This window comes from Centruroides vittatus, unplaced genomic scaffold (genome assembly GCF_030686945.1).
Source record: "Centruroides vittatus isolate TY-2023 unplaced genomic scaffold, ASM3068694v2 contig_738, whole genome shotgun sequence".
NCBI lineage: Eukaryota > Metazoa > Arthropoda > Arachnida > Scorpiones > Buthidae > Centruroides > Centruroides vittatus.
Window position 1 is genome coordinate 225885 of NW_027122474.1, and position 26498 is coordinate 252382.

The following is a 26498-nucleotide window of genomic DNA, read 5'->3' on the forward strand; positions in this document are numbered from 1 at the left end:
ACGACTATGATTTTGAATTACCAAAGTTTTCGTTATCTTACAAACTGCGGGAATCACTCGTCTGGGCGATTCCATCCACTACAATTAGATGTAAATTTTTAAATCAATTGTCTTCATTCTTAATGCATGATATCAGATAAACAATGCAAGTTTCCTATTTTTATAAATAAAACCAAAAATTATTTAAAAATATAGGCCTATTTTTGAAGTAAATACTGAGAAGTATGTAAAATAATTTTAATGGGCATTATATATTAAATTATATTTTTCCCAGCTTGGTTCTTTTTAATTTAATATGTAAATTTTACATAATATACAAAATTACAATTGGTAAACACAAGTATTATACAATGTGTACTGTTTATGTGAAGAAGGTATTTAGGTACTTGAAAAGAATATAAGTGGGAGCTATATATTTTTAAAAAGGGGGGTGTGTGTTCGACTGAAATAGCTTATTCTTTTGGTATTGCTATTTTCCATTTCCGAGTTTCATTTGATAGTAGCAGTAATTAATGACAACTAATCTATATTTAAAAATTCATGGTGAAGGTAGGTTGCTTATTGATATATATGATATATGTTATTAAATAAAATTAAGTGAAAATATTAAAATAATAATAGAAATATAATTGATTTTTTTTGAAAAACATGAAATTGAAATAACATATTTATTTAATCAAGCTATTAAGCTGCTGTAAATAAATAGATTTAAACAATTGTTTAATGAAGTAAGTTGTAGCCTCAGTTTATAAAATAACTGCTTCGGTAGATCACTCAACTATGTACAACCTTGTACAAAACAAAAATGTTTATTAAACTAATGTTTTGGTCATATTTAATGACCTTCCTCAGTTTAGCTTTTGTAAATTGTTTGATTTTTTTTAACAGCAAACAGAAAATAGAATAAAAACATTGAAATACTTAACAAGGTTTAAAATACAAAAAAATATAAATTTTTTACAATTTGTTTCACTACAAAGGCATATGCATAAAACTAAAGAACAAAAGTTGTTTGTCTCCAGTTTCTGTCGCCTTTTGTGTTGCACATGTTTTTATAGTGTAACAAGTAATAAAATATCCTATTTTTTATATTTTAAACCTTGTTAAGCATTTCAATGTTTTTATTCTATTTTCTGTTAGCTTTTGTAAATTGTTTGATTTTTTTTTTAATGCAAACGTGAGGAAGGTCATTAAATATGACTGAAACATTAGTTTAATAAATATTTTTTTCTGCTGTACAATGTTGTATATAATTTATTAAATTGTATTCTGTGACATAAGTGGTAGTGTCTAGTGATCATTTGAGTTCTATATCATCAATTGCCTACCTTGCTCCTTCAAATAATGGAATATTGTAAGATGGGTCTACTTGAAGTTAAAGTTTAACAATGATGATATATCTGAGTTGCAAATTTCATGCTTCAGTATCACAATCTTTAATTTTCTGATACTTTGTAAAAGTTTCTCCTGGTTTTTTATTCTTTAAATGGAAAAAGTATAAACATTTAAACAAGTATAAGTATTTTATTAAAAAAAATCATTTTTAGTATTTTTTATTAAGAAAAATTATTTTGCAATTAAACTTCCTTATCCATTTTTTTACCTTTATGTCCTTAATATATATGTTACTGTGAAAGACCAAAATTAGAGAATGTCAAGATTCTCCAGTGAATGTTGACACATACGACAGCCCATTGGTGAAAGACCAAATATTTGGTGATATTATTAATGTTATGTTATGTTAGTATAGGTTTAGGTTTGTTTTAGGTTGGGTTAGGTTAGTTTCTGTTACGTTATGTAAAAAATGTACTTCAGACAAGCAGCTGCAACTAATTTGAGAAATGGAAGGGAAGGCTATACATGCTGTAATTGCAAAAAAAATTGTTCTATGACTAAATGCTAGGAACAATATTTTTATTCAACGTTCACATCAGTGCATGCTGAATATCCATGTAAGTGAGAAGTAATGATATTTAGAAAATATTTCGTACATGCATGAAACGACTGTGTGAGTGCCGACATTCACCAGAGAATGTTGACATTTGCAGGATTTCTGTCTTTCACAATAACATATACACAGAAATGTAAAACAGTGTCTACTCAGACTTTGTTTATTGATAGGACTTATTATACTGGTGTAGTTTCTGATTAGCGAAAAGAGATCTTAGTGAAAAGTCAAAACAAAATATCTTTATTTTCATTTGTACATTTTTTTTGTGTGTTTCCAATCTGATGGTCCAGTCTCTCTTCAGCAGGTTTACAACATTCTATAACAATTGTATTAAAAAATTTTTTAAAACATTGATATTACACTTAATATTTAAGATAATAAAGAAAATGTAAGTAATTTTATTTTGTCTAATATTAATACAACACTAATACCAACATAAAGTATCCAAAAAGCACAGCTTAACATACCTAGCTTAACATTTTTTAAATTATTGTCCATATGAAATGATAAAACTATTAAATAATTAAGTTTTTACAAAATGTTAAAAAGATTTCTTTACTCACTGATCTTGGTTATTTTTGGATTCAATGTCTTTTCATATTCTTATTTGCTTTTTGTATTATCTTTTCTACTGTTATTTCTGCTTTAAGTAATTTTCTATCCATTACACTCTATAAATGATACTATTCCATGATTGGTGAATTTGTCTTCATAAATTATTATGAGATTTTTAGAGATTTTAATTTTGACATTTACACTTATTGTCCTTTGGGTTTCTTTTGAAAATAATTTATTTAATAACTTCCAAAAATTTTCATTGCACACCTATGATCCTCTCATGGCACACCAGTTGAAAATCACTGCATTATGCAATGAACATTATAAAATACAAAATTAATGTTTGTAACTTAAAGAACTAGTTAATTATAAAGTATATTGCTTAGTTTTATAATAATGATTATTTATTTACTTAGAAAATTAAATGAAGATGGATTCAGGTCAAGAAAAGAATAATATTTCTGTTAAAAAAGTTGAAAATTCTAAAGAAGATTGTATTAGTTCCTCAACAGATTTTGAAGTTGATGTTGATTTACGTCCATACATTACATTTCAAGAGAGACTATGCAAAATTCTTCATTCTCATAAATTTCAAGTATGTCTGAAATATATTTTACAGAATTTATTTAGTATTAAGAAATAAATAAAAATAAATCAGATTAAATGTGAATAATTATCTATTTGAATTTATGTAAGACTTTAGTAGTAATCATACGAAATTTGAAAAAAATTTCAGTCTAGTTTTTTATTAGGCATAAGTACTTTAAAAAAATTATTTGTAACAGCAATTTTCTCGTAATACATAATAAACAAAGAACTAAGTAACAAAATGAACGCTAATTATTTAAATATGGTTTGATTTTTTACTATCCTTTCTAGCCTATTGGTTAGCCTCTTCCTTCTATTGACCATTTATTTATTCTTCATTGAAGAGCTATTCCAATTTTTCAGTTATTATTGAAGAATACGTTTTCAATGAAGGGATAATCTGCAAGTCCAATCCTCTGTGCAGTTCTAAACATAGCTTCATAAAGGCTTGTCTCAATACCTGAATACAGAACTCAGTTTTTCTTTCTATGGATAAACTGTAGTCTTTCTGGTTATCAGACATTCAGGCCATCAGCAGGTCTTGAACATCTTGGTTAAATCTTTTAATTGCTTCTGGGGTTTTCATGCTCTTTTAATTCCTGGCCACATTTCAGCCAAGTTTTGTGTTATTTTGTTTACAAGTTCCCAGTCATTGTTATTTTTCAGTGTGAATGGGGCTTTGGACATGCAAAAATGTTCATTAGCTGATAGTTACTCTTTTGGCAATTTTGTTCTTGAAGAGACAAAGAATTGTGAATTTGGTGAAATGGTGAACTTTATAGTTCTTTATGAATCAGTAATCATAATCAGGGTCTGATTGCATATCAGTTAGATCCCTTTGACACTAACAAATCATGTAATCTGAAATGAAGATATCAAAATGAGAATTAGTTGTCTTTTTTTTTCAATTTCTTGGCACTTTGTAAGTAGTGTCAAAGGTCTATAATCAGTTGAATAACACTGCAGTATATATAAATATATATATGTATATATATATTTTTCCCAGTTTAGTCTCAGTGATTGAGAGAATGGAACAAGAATTTAGAAAGTGAGATAAATAAAGTAGATAAATAGATAAATGCAGATTACAATGAAAAATAATGTGTTACTTCTTCTCTTTTTGTGCTCTATATTAACACACTGTAAAACACTCAAAATAAACCTTTAAATCCAGCTTATTTAATTTTATTCAGCACTAATATTTTCAGCACTTGTAATTCTCGAGTTTGATCAATAACGTGTTCCATGAGTAGTCTGAAGAAATTAAAGATGGACAAAAATGTTAGCATAGAATAAAGTTAAATATGCTGAATTTAAAGATTTAGCTTGAGTGTGTTAATACTGTATAGCATAGGTCACAGTCTATTCAGGCTACTATAGGTTACAGCCATTCCATAGATTACTATGAAGGCCTGAATAGACTGTGACAAATTCACTTTGTATTGCATTTATTTTTATTTTTTTAATCTTTCCACTTTGTTGAGCACTGTGAAGACATAAAGTATTTCCTACTCATTTTCAGTTTGGTCGGGCCATTGAGAACAGCATGGTCAATCCATGAAGGACAGAATGGGAAAGGATGGTGCTCAACAAATCTGGATATACTAGCCATAAAAAGTTTAGAGATATACCTGGATCAAACCAAAGCCCTCCAGATCACAGAACTAAGCTTTAGACTTCTGTTGTCTGGTTAGTTACAGATTCTAAATAACCTTATTTATCTGGCCCTAGTAGTGGCATGAAAGCAAATTGTCAACTTAACAAAATTAATAGAGAAGTTTACTTTTTAGATTAAATATTTCCAAAAATTTGCATCTCCCAAGAGAATTGTAAGTAATCTCCTGTTTTGCAAGTGAATCTGTAATACAATAATTTCTGCAATTGAAATTACCTGATGGTTTTTCTGCCAAATTTAGCAAAATAATACTATGTATGTTGGCAATGGTGATGGCAATCTTGCTCACACAAGCCGTACTATTGGTTGCATCTGACATGTAATTGATATTGTCAAACTAGGTTTATGGGATGATGAAATAAAAATCTCTGTGCACTGGAGGTAGTTTATATCTCCCTGTCATTAAATATCATGCTATATTTGGTTTTTATGAACTCTGCAGTATTTAAACGTGTTTCGAACTCTGTTCCATCATCTCAGTTACTTTTCAACCTGAAGATGACAACTTAAGTTTGTTGAAAATGTTCACTGTTATTAAATCAACACTATACTGCTGGATTTTCTGGCTTAGTGAATGTTTTTAATATTAATATTAACCTAGTTCTCAGTTAGTACAAATACATTTGCTTCAAAAGCTATTACAAAAATAATAACTTTGACACTGTTAGGTGTAAATAATGATAATATTTTATTTTAGTATACCATGATCATAACTCATCTGTCCATGCAATTGAAATATGGATTATGAATTCCAAGGATACTAGCTTGGCACTCAACAAAAATCTTCCATGTGGAAGAACACTGCTTATATGCCAATAAACATTGCTGTGTAAAGGTAGGCTTACCATAATATTTTTTTCTCAAACTGGGACAATTTTGAGAAAATACTTGCAACAGAAAATTAAGCCTACTAGGATAAGTACCTATGATTGAAAAGGCTAAATAAAGTAGTAGTTAACAAAAACAAGTTAAAAGCAATTTTTAATAACTGAATTAAACATATATTATTATTAAGTTATTAATATTTATCACTAATGTAAACTTTTCTAAAAAATTCTTTGTTACTTAAATTGGTACATTTAAAATATGACAAGGCAAGCAATAGGAACTTCCTCAAATGTATTATGTTTTGCACATTTCAAGTGATTTTTAATACTTGAATTCCCACCATGAGTTACTGAAAATTCTGAAAAGCGCAGTTCATATTTCACTTGGTCAATACGATCACAGCCTTTTTTTAATCATCAGTAAAAACATGTTTCTTTTTAGCATTTTAGAGATTAAATGAATTCAACGCATGGTATGAAATGATTGCAAATGCCAACCGGCAATTTGAACTTGGCTAAGATATGACATGTGCAGGAATGACGTGGCCAGTGTAAGTTTCAGTATTACCAACTCTAATTGAAACCAAAGACACAAAAAACCTTTCACACGTTGTTTCTAGCAATATTACTTTAACTGCTAGAAACGTGTGGAAGGTTTTTTGTGTCTTTGATTTTAAATAGTTCTAGCTTTGAGTGCAGAGATTCTAATTGAAACAAAATATCTAAAAAAATGAAATAAAAATAAAAATATTTGGATCTCATAGGCTACGTGTTGTTATAAATTCTGCGAAAAAATAAAACATCTAAATTCGTTAGGCCATAAATTTTGGGGAAAATATCTAGATAGCATTAAAAGTACTTAGATCTAGAAACAAAATATTTAGATTGGCAGTGAGTGTAACAGAGGGGTAATTGCCAAATTGCCATTTTACTCGAGGCTACGCTATTTTTACTTTTTGTATATCCGGCACTTTTAAAATTTTACCAAATAACTGGGACAAAATGACATACTGGCTGGGATGCTGGGACAACATCGTCAAACCAGGACAATCCCAGTCAAAACGGGATGTCTGGTAAGTCTATATAAAGGGTTCTTGTCAACAGGAGTCCAAGATGCTCAGTGACACAGCATGCTATGTCTACTGAGTTTGAGGACTGAGTTTTTAAACAGTTTTTGATAGGAAATGATTCAATTTAGTATCAGTCTTCAAAATATACTCCTCTGTGATCTATATTACTAGTGTTAAAAAGAACTTGTATAAATTACTAAATGTCTTCATAAAAAAGATCTTTTAGGAATGTTGTTTAATTTCCTTCATACAGCCTTTGAATTTTCACTTAATACACACACCTAGTTTTGTTAAAGACAAATTTAACAATTTGTTCAAGAGGAAATGAGAGATATGCCAAAATAATACTGGAGAGGAAAGAGTTAGATAGTGTGGAGAAATTCTATTACTTGGGAAGCCTCATAACATCTGATGGAAGATGTGACATCAAGAATTGCACAGGGAAAGGAAGCATTCTACTGAATGAAAAGAATGCTAACATCACAGGATATCTCTGTGGATGTGAGGAGAAATAGCATCTTGTGACCTTGTATGGTTCTGAAACATGGATATTGAGGGGGAAGAAAGAGATCAAAACTAAGGCCTTTGTAATGTGATGCTGGAGAAGATTGAAGAAGGTAACTTGGACTGAAAAATTTTTCAATTAGCAGGTTTTAGAGAGAGCAGAAGAAACCAGAAGCATTCTTAATGCTATAAATAAATGAAGAAACAACATGATAGGATATCTATTAAGACATTCAGAATGGATACTATTATTTGTGGGAATGATGACTAACTGGGATATGGTTAAAGGCAGAAAACATTACTGCAAGATTAAGCAACTGGCACTATGTAGAAGTGAATAGTGGACTTGATGCTGTCCATCAACCCTTTGATTAAGGAAGGAAGAAGACAAGAAGCTTTATATTATACTGAATATATCCAATAGAAGTGTTAGAAGAACATTACATCAGGATATATGTTATCATTCCTACAAGATTCAAATGGTGTATTAGTTAAAACCACGTTCTTCTCAATCACAGGACATTTTGTGAAGAAATGACAAATTGTATAATTGAATATGACCCCTTCATCAAACATCCAATTTGTCATTTCTTCACAGAATGTCCTGTGGTTGAGAATAATGTGGTTTTAACTAATGCACCATTTGAATCTTGTAAGAATGATAATGTATATCTCCTGATGTAACATTCTTCTTACACTTCTGTTGGATATATTCAGTATAATATAAAGCTTCTTGTCTTCTTCCTTCCTCAATCAAAAGGGTTGGTGGTTTTATTAATAAGTATATTTTTAGATACTCTTTCGCAGAAAATTCTCATGAACTACTCTCACAGTGCACTGGTTTCTCATTAACTGCTATACAGTGCCATCTTTTGGGGTTATTTTATATTTTTTTTTAGACTATGAGGGAAATGCAATGACTACAATAATCAGCTAGATACATGCATATGATTGAAACTTTCCTAACCAATGAAGTGGCACATTATCCTCAAATTACCACATTTCAACAGGATGGTGCTATTATTCACACTGCTAGTCATTATGAATGCTTTAGAACAGTTTTTTCCAAATCAAATTCAGGGGATCAATAGAGATGAGATTAGTTTCCTTATTTGATCTCCTGTTCTGTCTCTATGTAACTTCTTTTTGTACAGATATTTGAAGATTGTACGCAAAATTTTGAAGCTCTGCATGACAAATTTTTGCCTTAAATAAATGACACATTAGATTATGTTATGCCACTCTATGTACAACTTACTTTGAAGATGAAAAGAGTGTGTCACATGAATGGAGGTCATTTGCATGATGTCATCTTCAAAACATAAATGGCAAACTATGTTGTTTGAAATCTTGTACATGAAAATTTCTTAATAAATATTCAAAAGTTAATGGATGATTATGAATTGGTTATTATCATCTTGTTGGATTGTGTGTTACTTGTTTGTATATTTCCCAGCCAGAAAATAATAAAGTTTAAGTTAGATTGCAGATTTTCTATAGGTCTTAAATATGAAGCAATGACAAGACAACATTGAACCAAAGAGCATCTCAATTGTACATCTAAATGGTGGAAATATAATCTGGAGAGGAAAAAAATATCAATATTTGGTAGTAATGGGACAAAATATGCTAAATGAAGATGAAAAGGTTTTATTTCATAGTGGTTCAATGCAACGGTTGATCCACAGAGTATCATGATAAGGGGATGCATAAAATCTGTTGGTGTTAAATGAGTTTGAGTATTGTAGCATATTCTAATGCAAAAAGTATATTGTCAAAATACAACAGTCCCTTGCACCCTTTTCATTCCAAAAATACTGAAGACATTAACAAAATTAATGTAGATATATGGGAAGTAACGCATGGAGAATCAGATGGAATGTTTTTGTTGGCCTTGATTGATTTTCAAAGTCACTTATGTTGTAACATTTTTAATGAGCAGAAGTAATGTATACATTTTGATGACAAAATTAAAGAGCACTATTTAATTAGTGTAAAATCACTTCTGGATTCAAATAAATACATTTAGGACTGCATAATTTGCAACTTTAAATTCCCAAGGAGTAAAAGTGATTTTGGTTTACATGACATTTGAAATCATTTTTAATGTCTATATAAAGTTCCATCTGATTCTCCTTACATGACTTCCTATGTAACTACATTAATGAAATTAACATGTATTCAGTACAGTGAACTCCTGTACAATGCGATCCCTATAACACAATGAAAAAATTGCAACTAATACTCATACAATGCTAGAAACAGTCCCTTATAATGCTTAGGGTAAATTTAACATTTGACATACTCTTTGACTTTTTGTTAAGTATGTGCATTCTGCATTTCTAATCTATTGTTTATATACTGGTATACACAGTGAAGCTAATATTTATAAAAGATTTAAAGGTTTATCCAAAAAATATTTTTATTCAACTTTTTTCTTAACATATGCATATTTTCTCCTTATAATTAAAACAAACCAAATTTCTTCATTATTTAACATTTATTCACTATCAAAAGTTTCAACAAATTAAGTTCTAATGACATTTGATGATACAGCCAATATTCCAAAATAATGGTCTGGTTAATATTGATTGCACAGATTCATCACTGGAAGAGTCCATAGTTTCATTTTTATTGTTCTCATTATTTAAACATATTTTTTTCCTTGAAAATATGGGGATAGACAATCATTTAATTTTTAAAATTCCATAGAATGCTCTGTTGAAAAATCATTTTTCATAAAATATGTTTTTAGCATTTTGGCTATTTCTAACCTGTTATTTAGAGCTTTTAAACTCAAATGTTGCTCTGGTTTATTAAAAATTTGGAATGAGTTTTCCTTATCATTACTAGAATTAGAAAAATGTGCTAACTCTATTAATTTGGTTTTATCTTCGTTGTAATTAATTAATTCAATGATATCTGTCTCATTTAGGTCAACAAATCCCTCTTCTTTTTTATTTATTTAGGTACTAAAAATAATGTACAGTACATGCCTAGTGCCGCTAGGCACAACAAGGCAGAAAAAACAATGGTACAAATTAAATTATAGTAAATTATATCAGAAGGTTGCATACAAAGCCTATTGGTATGGTGATGAGCAGTAAAATAGCATGGTAAGTTGATTTTGTGCTCAAAGTGTGCAGCGTTAGATAATTTAAACCAGACAATATATCTAGTGTAGTAAGTAGAAAAAAGCGCAATATTACATTAAGACCCAAAAACATATTAATGCATCTTACCTTTCTTATCATATTTAACATAAAACATAGACGTGATACAATGGATAGTCATGGTGATTCTGTTAATGCCTTTAAGTGTGTATGAGAATACAACAGATTTGCAAAGACATAGAACCACAATATAATACAAGTGATAATATGATACAGCTATGATACAATATTTACAGTGAAGAACATGTTTAGAAATATCTGCTGAAGTTGCAGTAAGTAGTAAGTGATGCAAGGGTCTGCCAGGAACGTACACAATGTATAGAGGTGGTTATTATTCCATACACTACACCAGTTCCTATTGGGTCAAATGAAGGTTGAAATCCTTGTCAGCTTTAGGTATCTAGCAACCAAATGCTGGAGGTGGAATTAAATCATTTAATTCTACCTTCATCTTTATCATTTAAGTAATGCACAGGTTACTGAAATTGGATGTAAATCTACACAGATAACTAGCAAACTGTCCATGGTTGGTAATGAATGAATAATCAACTGAACTAAATAAAGATGATAGAACACCAAGTGTTTGAATTTATTACATTACATAGTGTTTAAGAAACAAAAAATGGATTGGGTGATATTGCGGTTTGGGGTGAACTAATTATAGTTAGTGGCCTTGTGTACATTGGGCAGGAACTGATGCGGTAAGTGATACTATGCATGCAGTGGTCCCAATCTTGCTGCCATTCTTGCATAAGATCCTCCCATAGAAGTCTTTTCAGCACTCAACTGCCTACAGTAATGTGAGTAACAATGTTACTCATATTATTGTTGTCAGTTGGAAGGGTGCTGTCAGAGGCAGCAACCTTTGCAAAGGCATCTGCTCATTTGTTGCCAGTCATCCCTTGATAGACATAAATGCAACTGATGTAAAATGTGTTATCCAAATTGCAAACAAGATTGTGAATCTCAGAAGCAAAGGGGTGTACTGTTTTCTTTTTCAGGAATGAGACAGCAGATTTGCTATCTGTGATGATTCTAGTATGGGTGCAATGGCAATTCTCAATGCACTATTGAATGGCAGATTTTATTGTGAATGATCCTGCCTGAAAGACAGAGCAGTGTTCTGCAAATGGACTGCCTATGGAATGACTCAGTTTTATCCTGGTAGACAACAAAGGAACAACCTACATTGTCATTCACTTTCAAGCCATTGGTGAGGTGATTAATAGTTGCCTGAGGTATCCATTGCCAACTGCAGTGTGCATGTTGTCTACAGTATGTGGCAGTGGTTGCAGGTGTACTTCACGTCAGATGAGGTCCCACATGTGTGTGATGGGAGAGAGATCCAGTGAGACTGCCAGCCAAGGAAAGAAGGGAAGAAGAGCTGGTGAATTCTCACTAGCCATTCAAGCTGGTGAGAGTTCACCTTGCAACATGTGATCAGGCATTGTCTTGCTGGAAACAGTGTTGGGTGGCCTGCACCAGTGGCCAAACCACAGGCCCCACAATTCGTGTGACATACTGGTCTGCTGTCAGAGTACTGGAAATTTGCACCAGGGCTTTCTGCTGATTGAACGTGATGTATGGTGTGGACCTGTATGATGCTCAGTGAAAAGGACTGGCACATAGCATTCCTGGGATGCTGCCACATTCTTCCATGGCTGTCATTCCTCTACAGACAGAAGTGGGATTCATTTATAAACAATACCAGATGCCATTCAGTGGTGATGATGACAACACCATGCCAGGCGTGCAGTCCTGTACTGAGCATTTAATGGCATTCCCATTTGCTGGTTGCTGTGCATGCAGCCTGACTGCAAGCAACTAATTGCAAATGGTTTGGGTGGACACAGGTGCACCTTTTGATGACGACAGGTAGCTTTGGATGTCACATGTCATGGTGGATGGCTTCCAACAGGCTGTTTAGTGAATCTGCCAATCTGTGCTCTGTATCAAGCACCAGTGCAATCCATTCCCTTGTCATTGTGTTCACAGATGTTCTTACATTCATTGTGTCACACATTGCTGGATGGTATTCATGTCATGCCTAACACACATGGCAACTTCATATATTGACAAACCAAGGTCACAGAACTCCAGGATACAGTCTTGTTCTCTAGCTTTTAACTGGTGATATTCAGCTCACTGTCATCTTTAAGACATTTTCTACACTTCTTTGAAAGTTCAGCTGACATGAACCATTGCTGGTAGTATTTATGGTCCAAGCAGGCTACTGGCCTTTATAGCCCAAAACTGGGTACCACATGACCTGATGCTTATGCAAACTTAATAATTTGCATATCTCTGTCACCTCTACTGATCCTGCAATTTTAATGTGGCTACGCACTTTCTTTCTTGGTGTGCAATTTCACTTTTAAGTAGTGTAGGTTGGGTGGTAGATGATTTAAATTTCCAAAATGTTCCAGCATATTATTGATTAGTAATAAATCTTAATTAAAACATAATTTTTCTTTGTAAATATTCAATTTCTGGTACAAAATAGTTATAAAATCAATTTTGAAACATTTCACCTGTTATCAATCCTTATTGTGTGAATAGTTAACACTCTGCACACAATAAAATATTATAGAGTACTTGTTATATTTGAAACTATTGCACATCTCATTAACAATATGCGATCAGTACTAGAACTTGAGACAAGTTTAGACTTGTATGGCCGTCGGCCATATATATATGTATATATTATAACATCTATATTTGTATATAGTCATAATTCTATGCTATTTCTTTGATTTCTTCTAGTTTTTTTCTGGAACTTTCTAGGATGACTGTTATTGCCTTGGGTAGAATTAGCCATTCCACGAACAGGAAGAGAACAATAGGAGATAAGGTGACTGGGTGAAAAACGACCAGCGAGTTGATCAGTTTTTGACTGGAGATCGAGGGGGTTAGATGCATTGTTAAGAAGGTTGAGAGGACAAAGACTGTTAAGAAAGAAGGTATGGAAGGAACTTTGTATTAGCAAAAGGCCCAAAGACACCTTTAAGAACCTCAGAGAACTGTATAGTTTGGTACTGGGAAAGAATCGTACCTAGGCACTGAATTGGAAAGAGAATTCAATACTCAAGAATCTTGAAATCAGCAAAGGAATCGTTGAGACGGCAGGAATAATAACCTCCAAAAGAACTCCTATCCAAAGAGCATATTGACACAGACGAGAGAACAAATCCTGGGTGACTGTAGACTTACATTCTTTCTCATTCCTCACTTTCCTACCTCTATCTTCACTTCCTTAGGTTAAGTTAGTTTTAAGGTAGTTTTAAGAATTAGTTAAGTAATACCTCGTTCGCACCGAGCATTTCAATCTAGATTGTGACCAAGGTCGCAACTATGCCTTGGTGCGACCTCCCTCAACAGGTTCAATTTTCAATTGCGATCGAATCGAGAGTTCTTGAAACTAGATCCAGTCATAAGAGAGATCCCACAATCCCACGCGCATGAGAAAATACAAGATGGCTGCAGAACACGTGTCGAGCTATCAACAGAGAAATAAAAAAGTTACTGAATTTGGAGAGATGATATCTGTCTATTATTATATATATGGCAAGAAAAACTATTGTATTCATTTCTAACCAAAACTTCCATTTTGTTTGTTGGTGTTCATGACTTGCTGTGTAGATATGTCAGTTTTATCATCGTGTGTAATATCCAGGTTCTTCTCAAGCGGACTGCCTGTGCAAACAGCATGACATTCAACTGGTGACAGTCACAATCCAGATTGTAGGTAAATCGAGATTGAAGTGAGTCGTGGATTGTGTATGAATGTAGTATAAGGTTCACATACACGGTTGGGCTAAGAAGATTGTTATGCAACCATTCCACGTGTAAATTATATTCCCGACTTGTATGAAAACCCAACAAGAAACCCTACGTGACGCACCTCGAATCTCGTAAAGTTTACAAGAACAGTTGGAATTATTTAAAACCGAATCCGTTTGTCATAAATAAAGAAAGGATTGTATAATATAGAAAGTTTTCGTGTGTCTTTTCTTTTGTTTGTATGTTTCCTTTGCGGACAACATTACGTCACATAATGAACTACCACACTTGTATAAATCATCTGATGATGATTGTCTTATATAATGCAATTTTCTATAATGCTGAATGTATCCCACATTGTATGGGAGTCCACTATACTTTCGGAATGAAAATGGTGCAAGGGACTTTTGACTCACTTTTTAATAAATTGTATGTGCATCTTTATTATTTGTTAAATTTTAAAACTTGAGTATTATGTTTGTCAAAAAAATATAAAAAACTTTTTAGAAAACTTATTTTACCTTTAAATTGCAAATAATTAATAATTTAAATTTTATTTTCTGCATTAAATTGTAATTTCTACTTGTTCATTAAAAATTTTGTTTTTACTTTTTCAGGTAATCATCATTTCTCTGGTTATATTTGATTGCTTATTGGTCATTTCTGAATTGATGATAGATTTGGAAATTGTACCATTAGGTGACGAACATCATATCGCTCCACACGTAAGTTGTTGTTATATTATACAATGCATTCATAAACTAACATACAAATTTGGTTAGATATAAAAAAAGTCTTGCAGTGAGTTGTGTAACTTTTCCAGATGTTATGAAATTTTATTTATAAATGTCATAAATATAGTCAAGAATAACGAAAAAGAATAAATATAAGATATAACATCGATAGAATTATTAATTATTGTAAAATGAGGACTGGTTGTATAAATCATAGAGATGCGAATGTGTTATCTACTGCTTGGAAATTGTTTTACAATAATTAATAATTCTGTTAATGTTATATCGTATATTTATTCTTTTTTGTTATTCTTGACCATATTTATGTATTTATTTATTATTTATATTTAATCCGCAAGGACAATTTCCATTAATTTTTATATTTGTTCCATAATCGCTTTGTGTTCTATTTTTAATGTTCTGTTTTCTGTAACTGAGAAAGATTGTCAATCCAGCAAGAATTTAATAGCATAAAAATGTTTTCAATCATTTGAAACAAAGGTGTAATTTCTTAACTTATTCCGTATCCAGTACGCAGTTTGTTGAAAGTTTTTATAACAGAATCTTATATTTTTAATTATTATTGAATGGCAAAAAGCTTAATTTTGAGGGTAGTGATTGTGGGGCTCCAGAAGTCGGCTGGAACTACACTAAAAATAAATTGTTTTATAAAAAATGTTTTAAGAAAAGGGTATAAACTTTATGCCCATATAAATCCATGTGTGATGAAATTGTTAGGAAAGAGAGTATCAGGTGAAAACATGAATGCAAGTCCTAAGATAGAACATCTTCAATAGGGATTGAATTGTCAGTTGGTGTTGACTCATCTCACAATCTGGGTTCTGATCTCGTTTCATTTTGTAACAAGAGTGGACCAGTTGGAGAGTGGAGGCGAGTCGGCATCAACCTATTGGAATGTTCAATCTGGTATCCAAAAAACTTATAAAATGGGCATTTTCGAGGAGGCGGGGAGAAGTCTTCCTTTTGTGTGGCACCATACGCTGAAAAAGAAAATCACTTCAGCATCTCGGTATCAAACTGGATTACACCTTGACCTCATGACGGACTTTCTCCTTACAACCCCCTGGGGCCAGTGACTTTCCGAAAGGGATCAGAAAGAATAGTTCCAGTGGGATTAACCCTTCGAGGGAAGACACAAATTAGAAGACTCGACTTTGCCTACTGTCGACTGTTGCAGTTGTAAGCTTATTCTTTTGGTTATAATAATAAACCAGGCAACTATTTGTAACTGTGGAGTTTTTCTCTGTGCAAAACGCTCTCACTCATGCTTCGGAGTGACTCAGACATTCTGATGTCATGCATGGTTTGGTGATTTCAAATGATCAGTTTCGTAAAAAGTTGTAAAATGTACTAGCATTTACAATTTTTTAATAACATAATGTCTTCATTAAGTCTGACCCCGACCCCAACTCCACTTAAGATATGGCATGACCCTGTTTATCTCACCATTCCCTCAACCTTTTACAACCAAAATTTGATAGCATCAATGCCCCTTGTACGCAAGCTGCTGTTGTGCCAAATTTTGTATCTTAATCTTCACCCTATCTTGAAATATTAAATGAAATAGATATACACAAAATTTTTTTTTTGTTTAGATGATCTCAAAACTTGGAGAGTAATTTGAAACAATTCCAATACTTTTCCCTTGTTATGTATACATGATAATTTTAGTTTCCTGGCTATTATGTACTGTACATGTCAAATGCTTCCTGATGGCATTCTCAGTTATATATTATATATCACATACAATAGCACTTCTAACATCTAAGTGAAGATCCTTCTTACTCGTCACGAGATCTTTACGAATGTTCCGTCTCGAGTTGTTCTTTACGACTCGAGAATGTCCGTTAGATGGTTCGAGGAAAGCTACACCTCCACACTCAACAAGTAGTTATATACAGTTTATTTACACTACAAATATTTACAAAGTCTGTACAATGTTCAACAACATTACATACGCTGCTGTAACAAAGCTGTGATGTCGCACGTCGGCTTGTCTGTCCGGGGAACTCAAGTCGCTTTTCCGGAGATGGCTCAACCGCGTGGCCATCCGTCTCTACACTAACCTTTTTCCGGAGGACTTTCCAAGAGGAGAACGCTCTCTCTATACACCTCAAAGGCTTACCTAGTGTCAGAGATCACCACGTATCCGGTCTCTCGCCCTTTCTCCCCGTTTTGCTCGCCACCCTACCAATTTAAGGGATCCTGCTACTACCTCCTGCGACCAATCAGTTCCTTCCCTTTCTTAGAGCTTTCAAAGACGTCCGCCCTATTTCCCGCCGACGTAGCTTACATTTGCATCCGTGCTTTATTTACATTTTTTTCCCAAGCCGGCTGGCACGTGGCCAACACATGACCCTTAAGCGGAGACGCTACTCCTTTGATCCTTCCGGCCGTTTATGGCCCCAGCTCCAGGTGGGACTAATTATCCTGTCGTGCGGCTTTTCGACTCAAGACGCTAAAAGCGACCTTTACAATCTATTTAATAAAAATTGCCAGTACAAATAATAAATACATTTGATAAACTTATTTTTTAATTGTGCTGTTGCCAGAAGGAAAATTTTTTAAAATTTTACATATTGAGGCAGACAAGGTTGACTCTACTGTGGAACTGTTAATTTCCTCATGCATGCAAAAGGACAGACAATACATAAAAGTGTCTTCTAAATATTTTAAGAATTTTTTAAGCCTTCTATCCTTCAGCCAAATGTGTAATAAAAAAAAAAATAATAGTTTCTCATAGTTGACTTGTGAAACAGAAAATTCTTTGAACAGGCCAACTACAAGATAACTTAATTGACAGTAAAACCAAATATTATTACAGTAGCAATTATAATAGTGTGATGTTTGGCATTGATTGATTAGATCAAATGTATTATTATTATTCAATTCTAAGAAAAACCATTAGAAGAGCTAAATAAGTTGTATTATATATTTTGAAAATAATTATACATAATGCATGCATCTTTTTTCCATCAAGTAACTGGTTCAACCATAAAAACAGTACATCAGACTATCTTAGCCTGGGATGCCTTTTTTATGGCTGAACCAGCCATAGCACCCCAGGCTATCTTACAGAGACAAGTATTCAAAGTTACAGTGACTTGCAGACCACCATGTCATTATGACTACCTCTTGAGGCAATCATGATAGAATTCCATGAAATCATTTTTTGATGATATCAGGTCACCAAAAGGATGTCAGAATGCAAAGTCACCACACATTCATATGATTGTATAGGGAAAAATTTCTACGAGATCATTTAAAAAAAACCACTGCAGAAATTTGCCACCTTGTGATGAGTTTTTGGTTTTTCTGCAATATTATATAAAAAAAGATTTGTTTTCACTTTTTTGAGACAATGTCATGTGAAACAGAAATAGTCACTTCCAACTTGTTGATGTCCCTTATTCCAGTGTCAACCTTCTGCATGTCCATGTATTCTGAAATTACTTGCAGAATGGTTTCATGATTGACTTGGGATAGCCTCTGCTATCATTGCACATGCTATCTTCCAACTGGCCATTACCAGATTCTGGAATGTTTGCTTTACAGTATGTTCCAAAAATGATATACAGATTTAAACATTTAAATCCAAAATTTGATACCAATTTAGAGGAGAAAAATAAATATGATTATGTAAATTATTAATTTTTTAGATAAAGTGATTGTTTTATGTTGTTTATTTTTCCATCAGATCTACCCAAGTGATACAGTAAGATTTGTATTCATATCTTTCCATAAATATCACTTATTAGGGAGTGTTGGGAGATATCATAAAGGGATCTCCATACATACGATAATGAGTCTGCATCTTTGTGATTGATGCACTGCTACCTCATAGTAACTTTAAAAGTTTTTCAAGAAGCTTCAGAGATCTAACTCTGTGAGTGTTATCTATGGTGTGCATCATCTCTGACTCCACAAATCTATCTCTGGTTCAGAGGCATAAGCTGTACAAACATACATCATACAAAACCCGATATCATAAGCAAATACACCAACAACTGCCGTAAATAATCGGGCTAAATTTTGGATAAATGATTATAGATTAGAAATAAATTTGGCACTAATCATTTATCCAAAATTTAGTTCGATCATTTACAGCAGTTGTTGGTTTATTTGGCATAAGCTGTTCCTTTATATTTAAAGAATGATTGGTGGAATATAAAGCAGGGGCGAATTCTCTGGGCTTGCTTAGCATGCACCGCATGCTTAAGAGAAAGTTTTGACTGTCAATATACTTTTATATGAGAACAAATATGCCAATAATAATTTATTCTAACTTGTAAACTCTTTTATCATTTGTGTTTGCTTTTACATTGGCAGCTAGCAGCTAGCCATTTTAAGTCAGTGTGATGCTTGCTTGTGTGGAGGTTGCTGCAGCAAACAAGTGCATGCGCATGACGTCATTCAAAGCATTGGCTTAAGCCCTGGGCCCCCAGTGCTAAGGCCCACAAAATCTGAATTATCACCATAAATTTTTAATACTTTTTCATTATAATATATTTCATATATTTCATGTGTAGATAAAGCATGGATTATTATAAAGCCCATTATTTTATTCACACCAAATAATGTTTCTACCTATTGTTTAGTGCTAGAGAAGATAGACCTATTATTCTTATTATAACATTCAGCATGCCCAAAAATTTTGGTCAGGATTCACCTCTGATATACAGTATACAGTAGACCCCCCTATAACACGGATTCATATAACATGGTGGAAAAATTGTGATCATATTCATCTAACACGCTAAAAGAGACTCATATAACATGGTAAAACCTCATCGCCGACTCATGTCGCGACAGGATTGGTCGAATCTGGACCAATAGCGGATATTGTACAAACTGTTGAGTTTAAACGAGCACTGGACCTACTAAAAAACATTTATTATTCAACGGCCATAAAAATTATATTTTTATTAATGATGTCTCCAAAGTTAAGTTATTTTTCTGCGAAAAATTTGCTAATCAGGAAACACACGTCCGCCGTTTGATTAGCCGCTCCGTGACAAAAACAAACTTAAGCAATGGTGTCATCGAACAGTGCACACTCGGTAAGTAATCCTACAATTGTTTGTTTATAGTATAGTTTATGTGGATTATTCCCAAAAAATTATATGTGATTTGGAAATGTTGAGTCAAATTAGTCTAGAATCGATTAATTTTACGGAAGAAAACCTTTCAAACAGTCGTAGCCCCTAAACTGCACACGTGCCGGGCTGTGATTGGCTCATGTATTTAAGTGACTCATACAACACGGATTCATATAACATGGAGCATATCTACCGTGTTATGGGGGCTCTACTGTATAGTCTAAACTATGACCAGTGATTGGGATTCAATAGATACCTGGAGTCTGCTGAGTACTTATACAATCCTTATTACACAGGAGTTTAAAGATGAATGGGTTATGGCAGTACCCAATAGAGATGCCTGAGTGTCTTGTGATTTCATTAAGCATAGCCCCAAGTGTGATATCATAAATCAATGATTTAACTGGGACAAAACCCACCACACAGTTGTTTACCTATATTAGGTTTAGTCTACCAAATAATCTACAGTAGTTTGCATAGGTCTGCTGAAAAGGTGGCACCTATTGGGACATCCTAGCTGCAAAAAGGTCATCTTACTGTATGTAAAGAATGAGGAGTTACGTAATAAATATGTAAGCTCTGAAACCTGTTACTGAGTTATTGAACAATGAGGAACTCCTCCTCTATTAAAGCTAGATATCCTAATATTGCAACTACAGTATCTGAGTCTGTTACAGTAAACTTATAACCTCTTAAGAGTGCAGATAGCCTTTGGATAGGTTTTTCCAAGACCTACATTTTTTAACTTCGGGCCTGAGCTGCATGGCTGTTTATTAGTCTTTGCAAAAGCAATTAGCCTAGGGGTGTTGGATAAAGCAGTTGTGAAGCCTCCCAAGTGCAACATCATATTAAGATTAGTGTGAATAAATCTAACACCCATTATAGTGTGTCCACAAAAATTTCATTTATCACTGAACATTCCATGGAGGAGATGAATTGTCCAGAACAACACAGTATGTGATCTTTTTACCAACACCAAGAAACAACTCTTATCTACCTTCAACAGAATGATATCATTATCTCTGAGCCATCATCTACTTGGCCCAAATTACAGTGTCCTCTAGGAGCTACCTTTGTTTTGTACCTTTATTATGGTCTTCCACTGGAACTATTGCTTGTGAATGTCAGTCAATTCTGTTAAGTGTTTCAAGACCATGAAAGGATCTTTGCAGCTTCATGGCAAGAGATGCAAACAAAATGGCACTCTTGACTGCCTCCTTCAAGGATACAGATGCGGAAAGGTCATTCCAGATGAGGGCATTGTCTTGAATATGTCTTGACACAGAAAAATCCATTTTAACTTCAGTAAGCATGTTAAGAAGTAGCCTCCGGACACACTTTCTTCCAAGCCAATAACCCTTTATTAACTTCCTCTAATACATGGGGATCTTTTTGATATGATCATTTTCAAAACAAATTAGTTCATGTGGTATGGTGTATTTATCCAAATGAACTTTGAGTCAAAGTGATCTCTACTTGGGAAGCAAGGACTTTTATCCTCTGGATGAATATGGAAAATGGATGTAGGAAACAGCCTGTTGTTTATGCATTCCATCAGAAAGTCCAATTTGGTTTGGTTCTAGTTAGGATAATATCAATTTCCTATGGGTTTATGTTTATGGCAGTGTGCCAACTAAAATGGAACATATGATAACAAATTCACACCACACCACCACCTTATCACTGAGAAAAATTACAGGGGGTATTTAAGGAAAGGTGTAGTAAGGCTTATATACATATCACTTGGTTAGATCTGATGCTGTTATTATGTAAATTTTTTCTTTTATAGATACTTTTAATTTTTTTAATATTGTCATTTGTTTTATTTATATTTTCCTCATTGTTATCTATTCATTCCCTGTATGGAATACCCATTTAACTCCCCTGTAGGCACATTGAGTTTTAAAAGCTCACTTGGCACATTGCATTTTTACTGATATATATACTTGACTAAGATTATATCTGTGATGTATATGCTTGACTAAGATTATATCTGTGATTTCTACATTTTCTCTTACTATCTAACAGTATAAAATACTTATGGGATTTTTATTTATACAATCTGTAAATGCAAAAAACTAAACTTATCAAATATCAACTCACTATAAATAATTTCAACTTTCACTTATTGACATCAGATTTGTTAAATTTCACAGGATTGTATTATTTTTCAACTTCAGTATAGTAAAGTTTTGTATATTTTCTCCTGCAAAGGTAATAGACTCTGCTAGTCCCCCCACTGTGTGAAGGACAACAAACTGTTAATCGTTTTATTACTCTGTTTTCATAAACCCCCTTCTCTGTGAGTTGTATGTCAAATGACTAACAAATTATTTTCTTGCATTCAGGGGAATGTTTTCTTTCAGATTTGACAACTGTTATTGTCAGTAATGAATCTTATAATTTTATTTTTAATAATTTAAAAAGTACTTATAAAATTACCTAATAAATGTTTAGGTTACAATTACTAAATGATATTGCTACATAACAAACATAATACTTTCAATTTTGCAACAATTAAAATTTAAATTTCTTATCATGCTCTGATTGCCAGACAGCAGGGCAATAACACCAAAGCGAGATATTGCAGCTTTTCTGGTAATGAGGTTGACTTATTTGAAACGAATTGGGATTGGTCTTGTCATTGAAACCAGGAGAAAATGTAGAATATTAAATCTTTACCACAATGCTACACATTCTATCTTTATTTTATTGAATTGCAATTTTTGCACATAAACAATTGTGAGAGTACAGTAGTAAGGTATTGGTTTTCATAAACTTTCTCTGAAAAAAGGGTCATAAACTTGAAAACTAAAGTTCTGAAGCAATTTTGATAGATCAGTTGAAGAATACTACAAAGCCTGCAGTTCAAGTGTTTTTTTTTTTTTTTTTAATTTTTCAAAAATAAATAAAAAAAGAGCCATATATCTGCTGGATACATACTCACTTAAATGCAAGTTAAATGTTTAAAACCAGTACAATCCCAAACAGAATTGACAGATTTAGAGTATCATAGATAGATTTAAGCAAAATCATACTGATAAACACCACACTACAGGAATGCAGTAGACTTAACAACTCTAAATCCAAATGTCCTAGTAATGATTCAAACTGATAGGAATTTGGAACCTGGGTAAAATAACAGCAATAGATAAAATATATGATTTTGGGCAATTTTGTATGTAGGCAAAGGTAATAAATATTTTGTTTGTAATTGAAGATTTCTAAGAAAGTTTGATATTAATAGATTTAAAAACATACAGAATTCAGATGAGTTTTAGATCAGATAATGTAAGGTAAACAAGCCAGCAAATCAAAAGAAAATCTTCACTGGTACTAAATCTGTTTACAAAGAGAAGAAAGGAACACAAAATGACCATTTGGAAAATAGACAACAATGATGCTCTGAATGTTGCTTGAAGAACTATATATGTTTGTTTGTAGTTGCCATCTTCCCAACGATGCTTGAGATTTGAAAAAATTATTTGAATGGCATGTTATATACTCCAGCATGACTACAGTAAAGTATTTAATTGCAATTAAATCTGAAATTTTAAATTATTTTTTTACACCAGAAAGTGGTAAATACAAAGAAAAAAATGTTTCATAGCATTAAATTTCTAAATTATATTATTTGATACATATTTTTAATTAACTTAAATCATTATTTCTGTTTCTTTGTAAGAAATAAAAATTTTGTAATCTTATGCTTTTGACATTAAAAATTAATCTGAATTTTTTTAATATTCGATTTTATTATTATTATAGGAATTCATAAAAGATGATGAAATAACAAAAACATTTTAAAAATTCACTTTATTAATATAATACAGTGGGTGATCGGTTAACGAACACTATCTGTTTTATCAAAGACCATGTTTGCTATTGGAATTGTTCATTAACCAATTATCGATTTACCATAGATTTTTGTGGAAATTTGATTAATTCATTCTGGAGACCCAAAAAGTAGTAAGAAAGTACATAAATAAAAAAATTGTTTATTTACATGTAATAACAAACTAAAAGCAATCTCTCCATTTTTTCATGGTACATATTTCTCAGATGCCATTTTCATTACTCCTTTATCTGCTCGAGTCTTTTTGATTATATCTTTCTTAGCTAAGATTGAATCTACTGTAAACCTGTTGAAGTCTTCTGTCTACAATATCAGACATCATCTGCCCACTCTCTACCTTGGCTATTATCTCTTGCTTAGTTTCTATAGTGAACACAGTTCTTGACACTCCACTCTTTTTTATTTAAGAAAACTGATATTATGGGACCTAAAAAGTTCAGAAAAGCACTTACACTTACTATTTGGCTACATAAGCATTCATTAATCTTAAATATCAAAGAACATTTTGAGATATATTTTAAAAAATATAACATAAATTCTAATGCTAATTAGTAATCATTTTAATTTTAAACTCAAAATTTTTATATATTTGTAAAATTTATATATATAAATCTATCTGAAAAAGTGGTAGAAAAAGTATATTAAATTTTTGAATTTTATTCTAGGTATTGCATTATATGAGTATTTTTATATTAAGTCTCTTCATTGTTGAGATATCTGCAAAGATCTATGCATTCCGTAAAGAATTTTTTCTTCACAAACTGGAAGTATTTGATGCCATTGTCGTCATTTTGTCCTTCGGTTTGGATATTGCATTCAGAAATTCCAGCGGAGCAATCAACGGCTCGGGTTTAATTATTATTTTAAGATTATGGAGAGTAGCCAGGATTTTAAATGGTAAGTATAGTTTACTAATGCATTTATTAGTTGTTATTTGAAAACAATCCTTAGTGGATATATGTATCATTCAGGAATAGTGCTGTCAGTAAAGACACAGGCCGAGCACAAATTATCCAAAGAAATTCAATTGCGAGAAGCTGTAGAACAAGAACTGGCAAAGTGTCGCAACTACTGTGCAGCTCTAGAGCAGGAAGTAGAGTCACTCCGCTCGATCTTGAAAATGAACAATATAAAAGAACTGCCACCGACTGTAATTAACAAGCCTGCTTTGCAACACAATACTGTTAATGTTGTTGCAGAAGTCAACAATGCCACTGTACATTATTCAAACATAATGTAAATTTGTTTACACAATTGTTCAGATAAGGAAATAATCAGAATATAATAATGAAATATATTTTTATATCAATTTTGAGGAACACTCATGATAAAAAGTTATGTAAATTACTTTTTTAACTGCTTTGTACATAGTAAAATATGACTGATTGAAAGATTAACATCTACTAATTAAAAAATTCATAAAAGAAAAGAAATATTACAATGGTCCAATCATATTTATCACAATTTGTGGTAATAATGAGTGTAACTAATATATTTTTTATAGCACTTTGTTATACAGACCATAAGTAATTTCATATCGCCCAGCAATTGTCATAAATTATATAAATAATGACAAAATTTATTGTTTATTAATTATAAAAAGCAATAATAAAAATATATATGTTATAGGCCTACATTACAAGAAGTGATATTTGCCTGATTGTAAAATAAACATTCATAGCTGTAGAAAAAGTTAATGATGATCTTACATTATAATTTTTATATTGTGATATTAAAAATCACAATATTTTATTCTAGTATTGTACATATTATATATATATACATATATAATATACTCTATAAAATTTTAGATTGTATCATTGGTTTATGGCTATGCTGATCTTGAATATCTTTTTTAGAAACAAAAGAAAAAGGGTTATGTAATGAAATTTCTTTTCCAAACATTTCATTATTGTTAAAACAATTTTTTTAATAATAACTGCAACTTAAAACTAGTATTAATATAAAATTTATATTATACAAATAGCTGTTTTAAGCAAATAATTTCAGAAATGTTTCAATTTGTGCAATACAGATGAAAAATGTACATAAAACAAAATGAAATTTTTGGAAATTAAATATATTTTGAAACTGATAATGATAAGAATCAAAGAATACCGGATAATTAATTCAATGTATTTCTTCAAATAAGGAATATTGTATGCAGTAAATGTTAAAACAAGTCATAATTTCTTTTTTAACATTTCGCCAATAATATGCAGTCATTTGTCATACGTATTGTCTTCAATTTTAGTTATAATTTCACAAAATAGTTCCTTCTCAAAAATTGAGCAGAAAATCATAATTGAAAAGATAATTCATGTCTATTACCACTTGTGATTCAATTTTATATCTATTTAATATTAAAGTATTGCATGAAAACAACTGATCCAATTTCTATGAAAGTTTGTAATAAATTCAGGATAGTCTTGATAAGGATATAGACTACTTTCCATTTCCAAAAATTTGGGGTTTTTACAAATTTTACAATTATGATTATTGTTTGCAAGAGTAAATATAATTTATACCTGGTTCTTATCCTTTCACATGAATAGGAAGTTTTGCCCAGAGGTTGGTGGATGTGTAGTGAATCATGAAATTCAAATGTAATAGGCTAATGTTGTGGACATGGTCAGCTTGCTATTTCAGCAAATGCATGCAG

The 26498-nt window shown here is 32.0% G+C and overlaps 1 protein-coding gene across 1 annotated transcript in view; it reads left to right on the top strand.

Annotated features, from left to right (window-relative positions):
- Positions 1–26435, top strand: part of LOC136980972 (voltage-gated hydrogen channel 1-like) — a 38562-nt gene extending 12127 nt beyond the window's left edge. The window contains exons 2-5 of the mRNA XM_067277171.1: positions 2926–3104; positions 14744–14851; positions 24502–24733; positions 24808–26435. Of these exons, the coding sequence (XP_067133272.1) occupies positions 2934–3104; positions 14744–14851; positions 24502–24733; positions 24808–25076 (780 nt within the window). The 5' untranslated portion in view covers positions 2926–2933 and the 3' untranslated portion in view covers positions 25077–26435. The remainder of the gene's footprint in view (positions 1–2925; positions 3105–14743; positions 14852–24501; positions 24734–24807) is intronic.
- Positions 26436–26498: the final 63 nt, after the last annotated feature.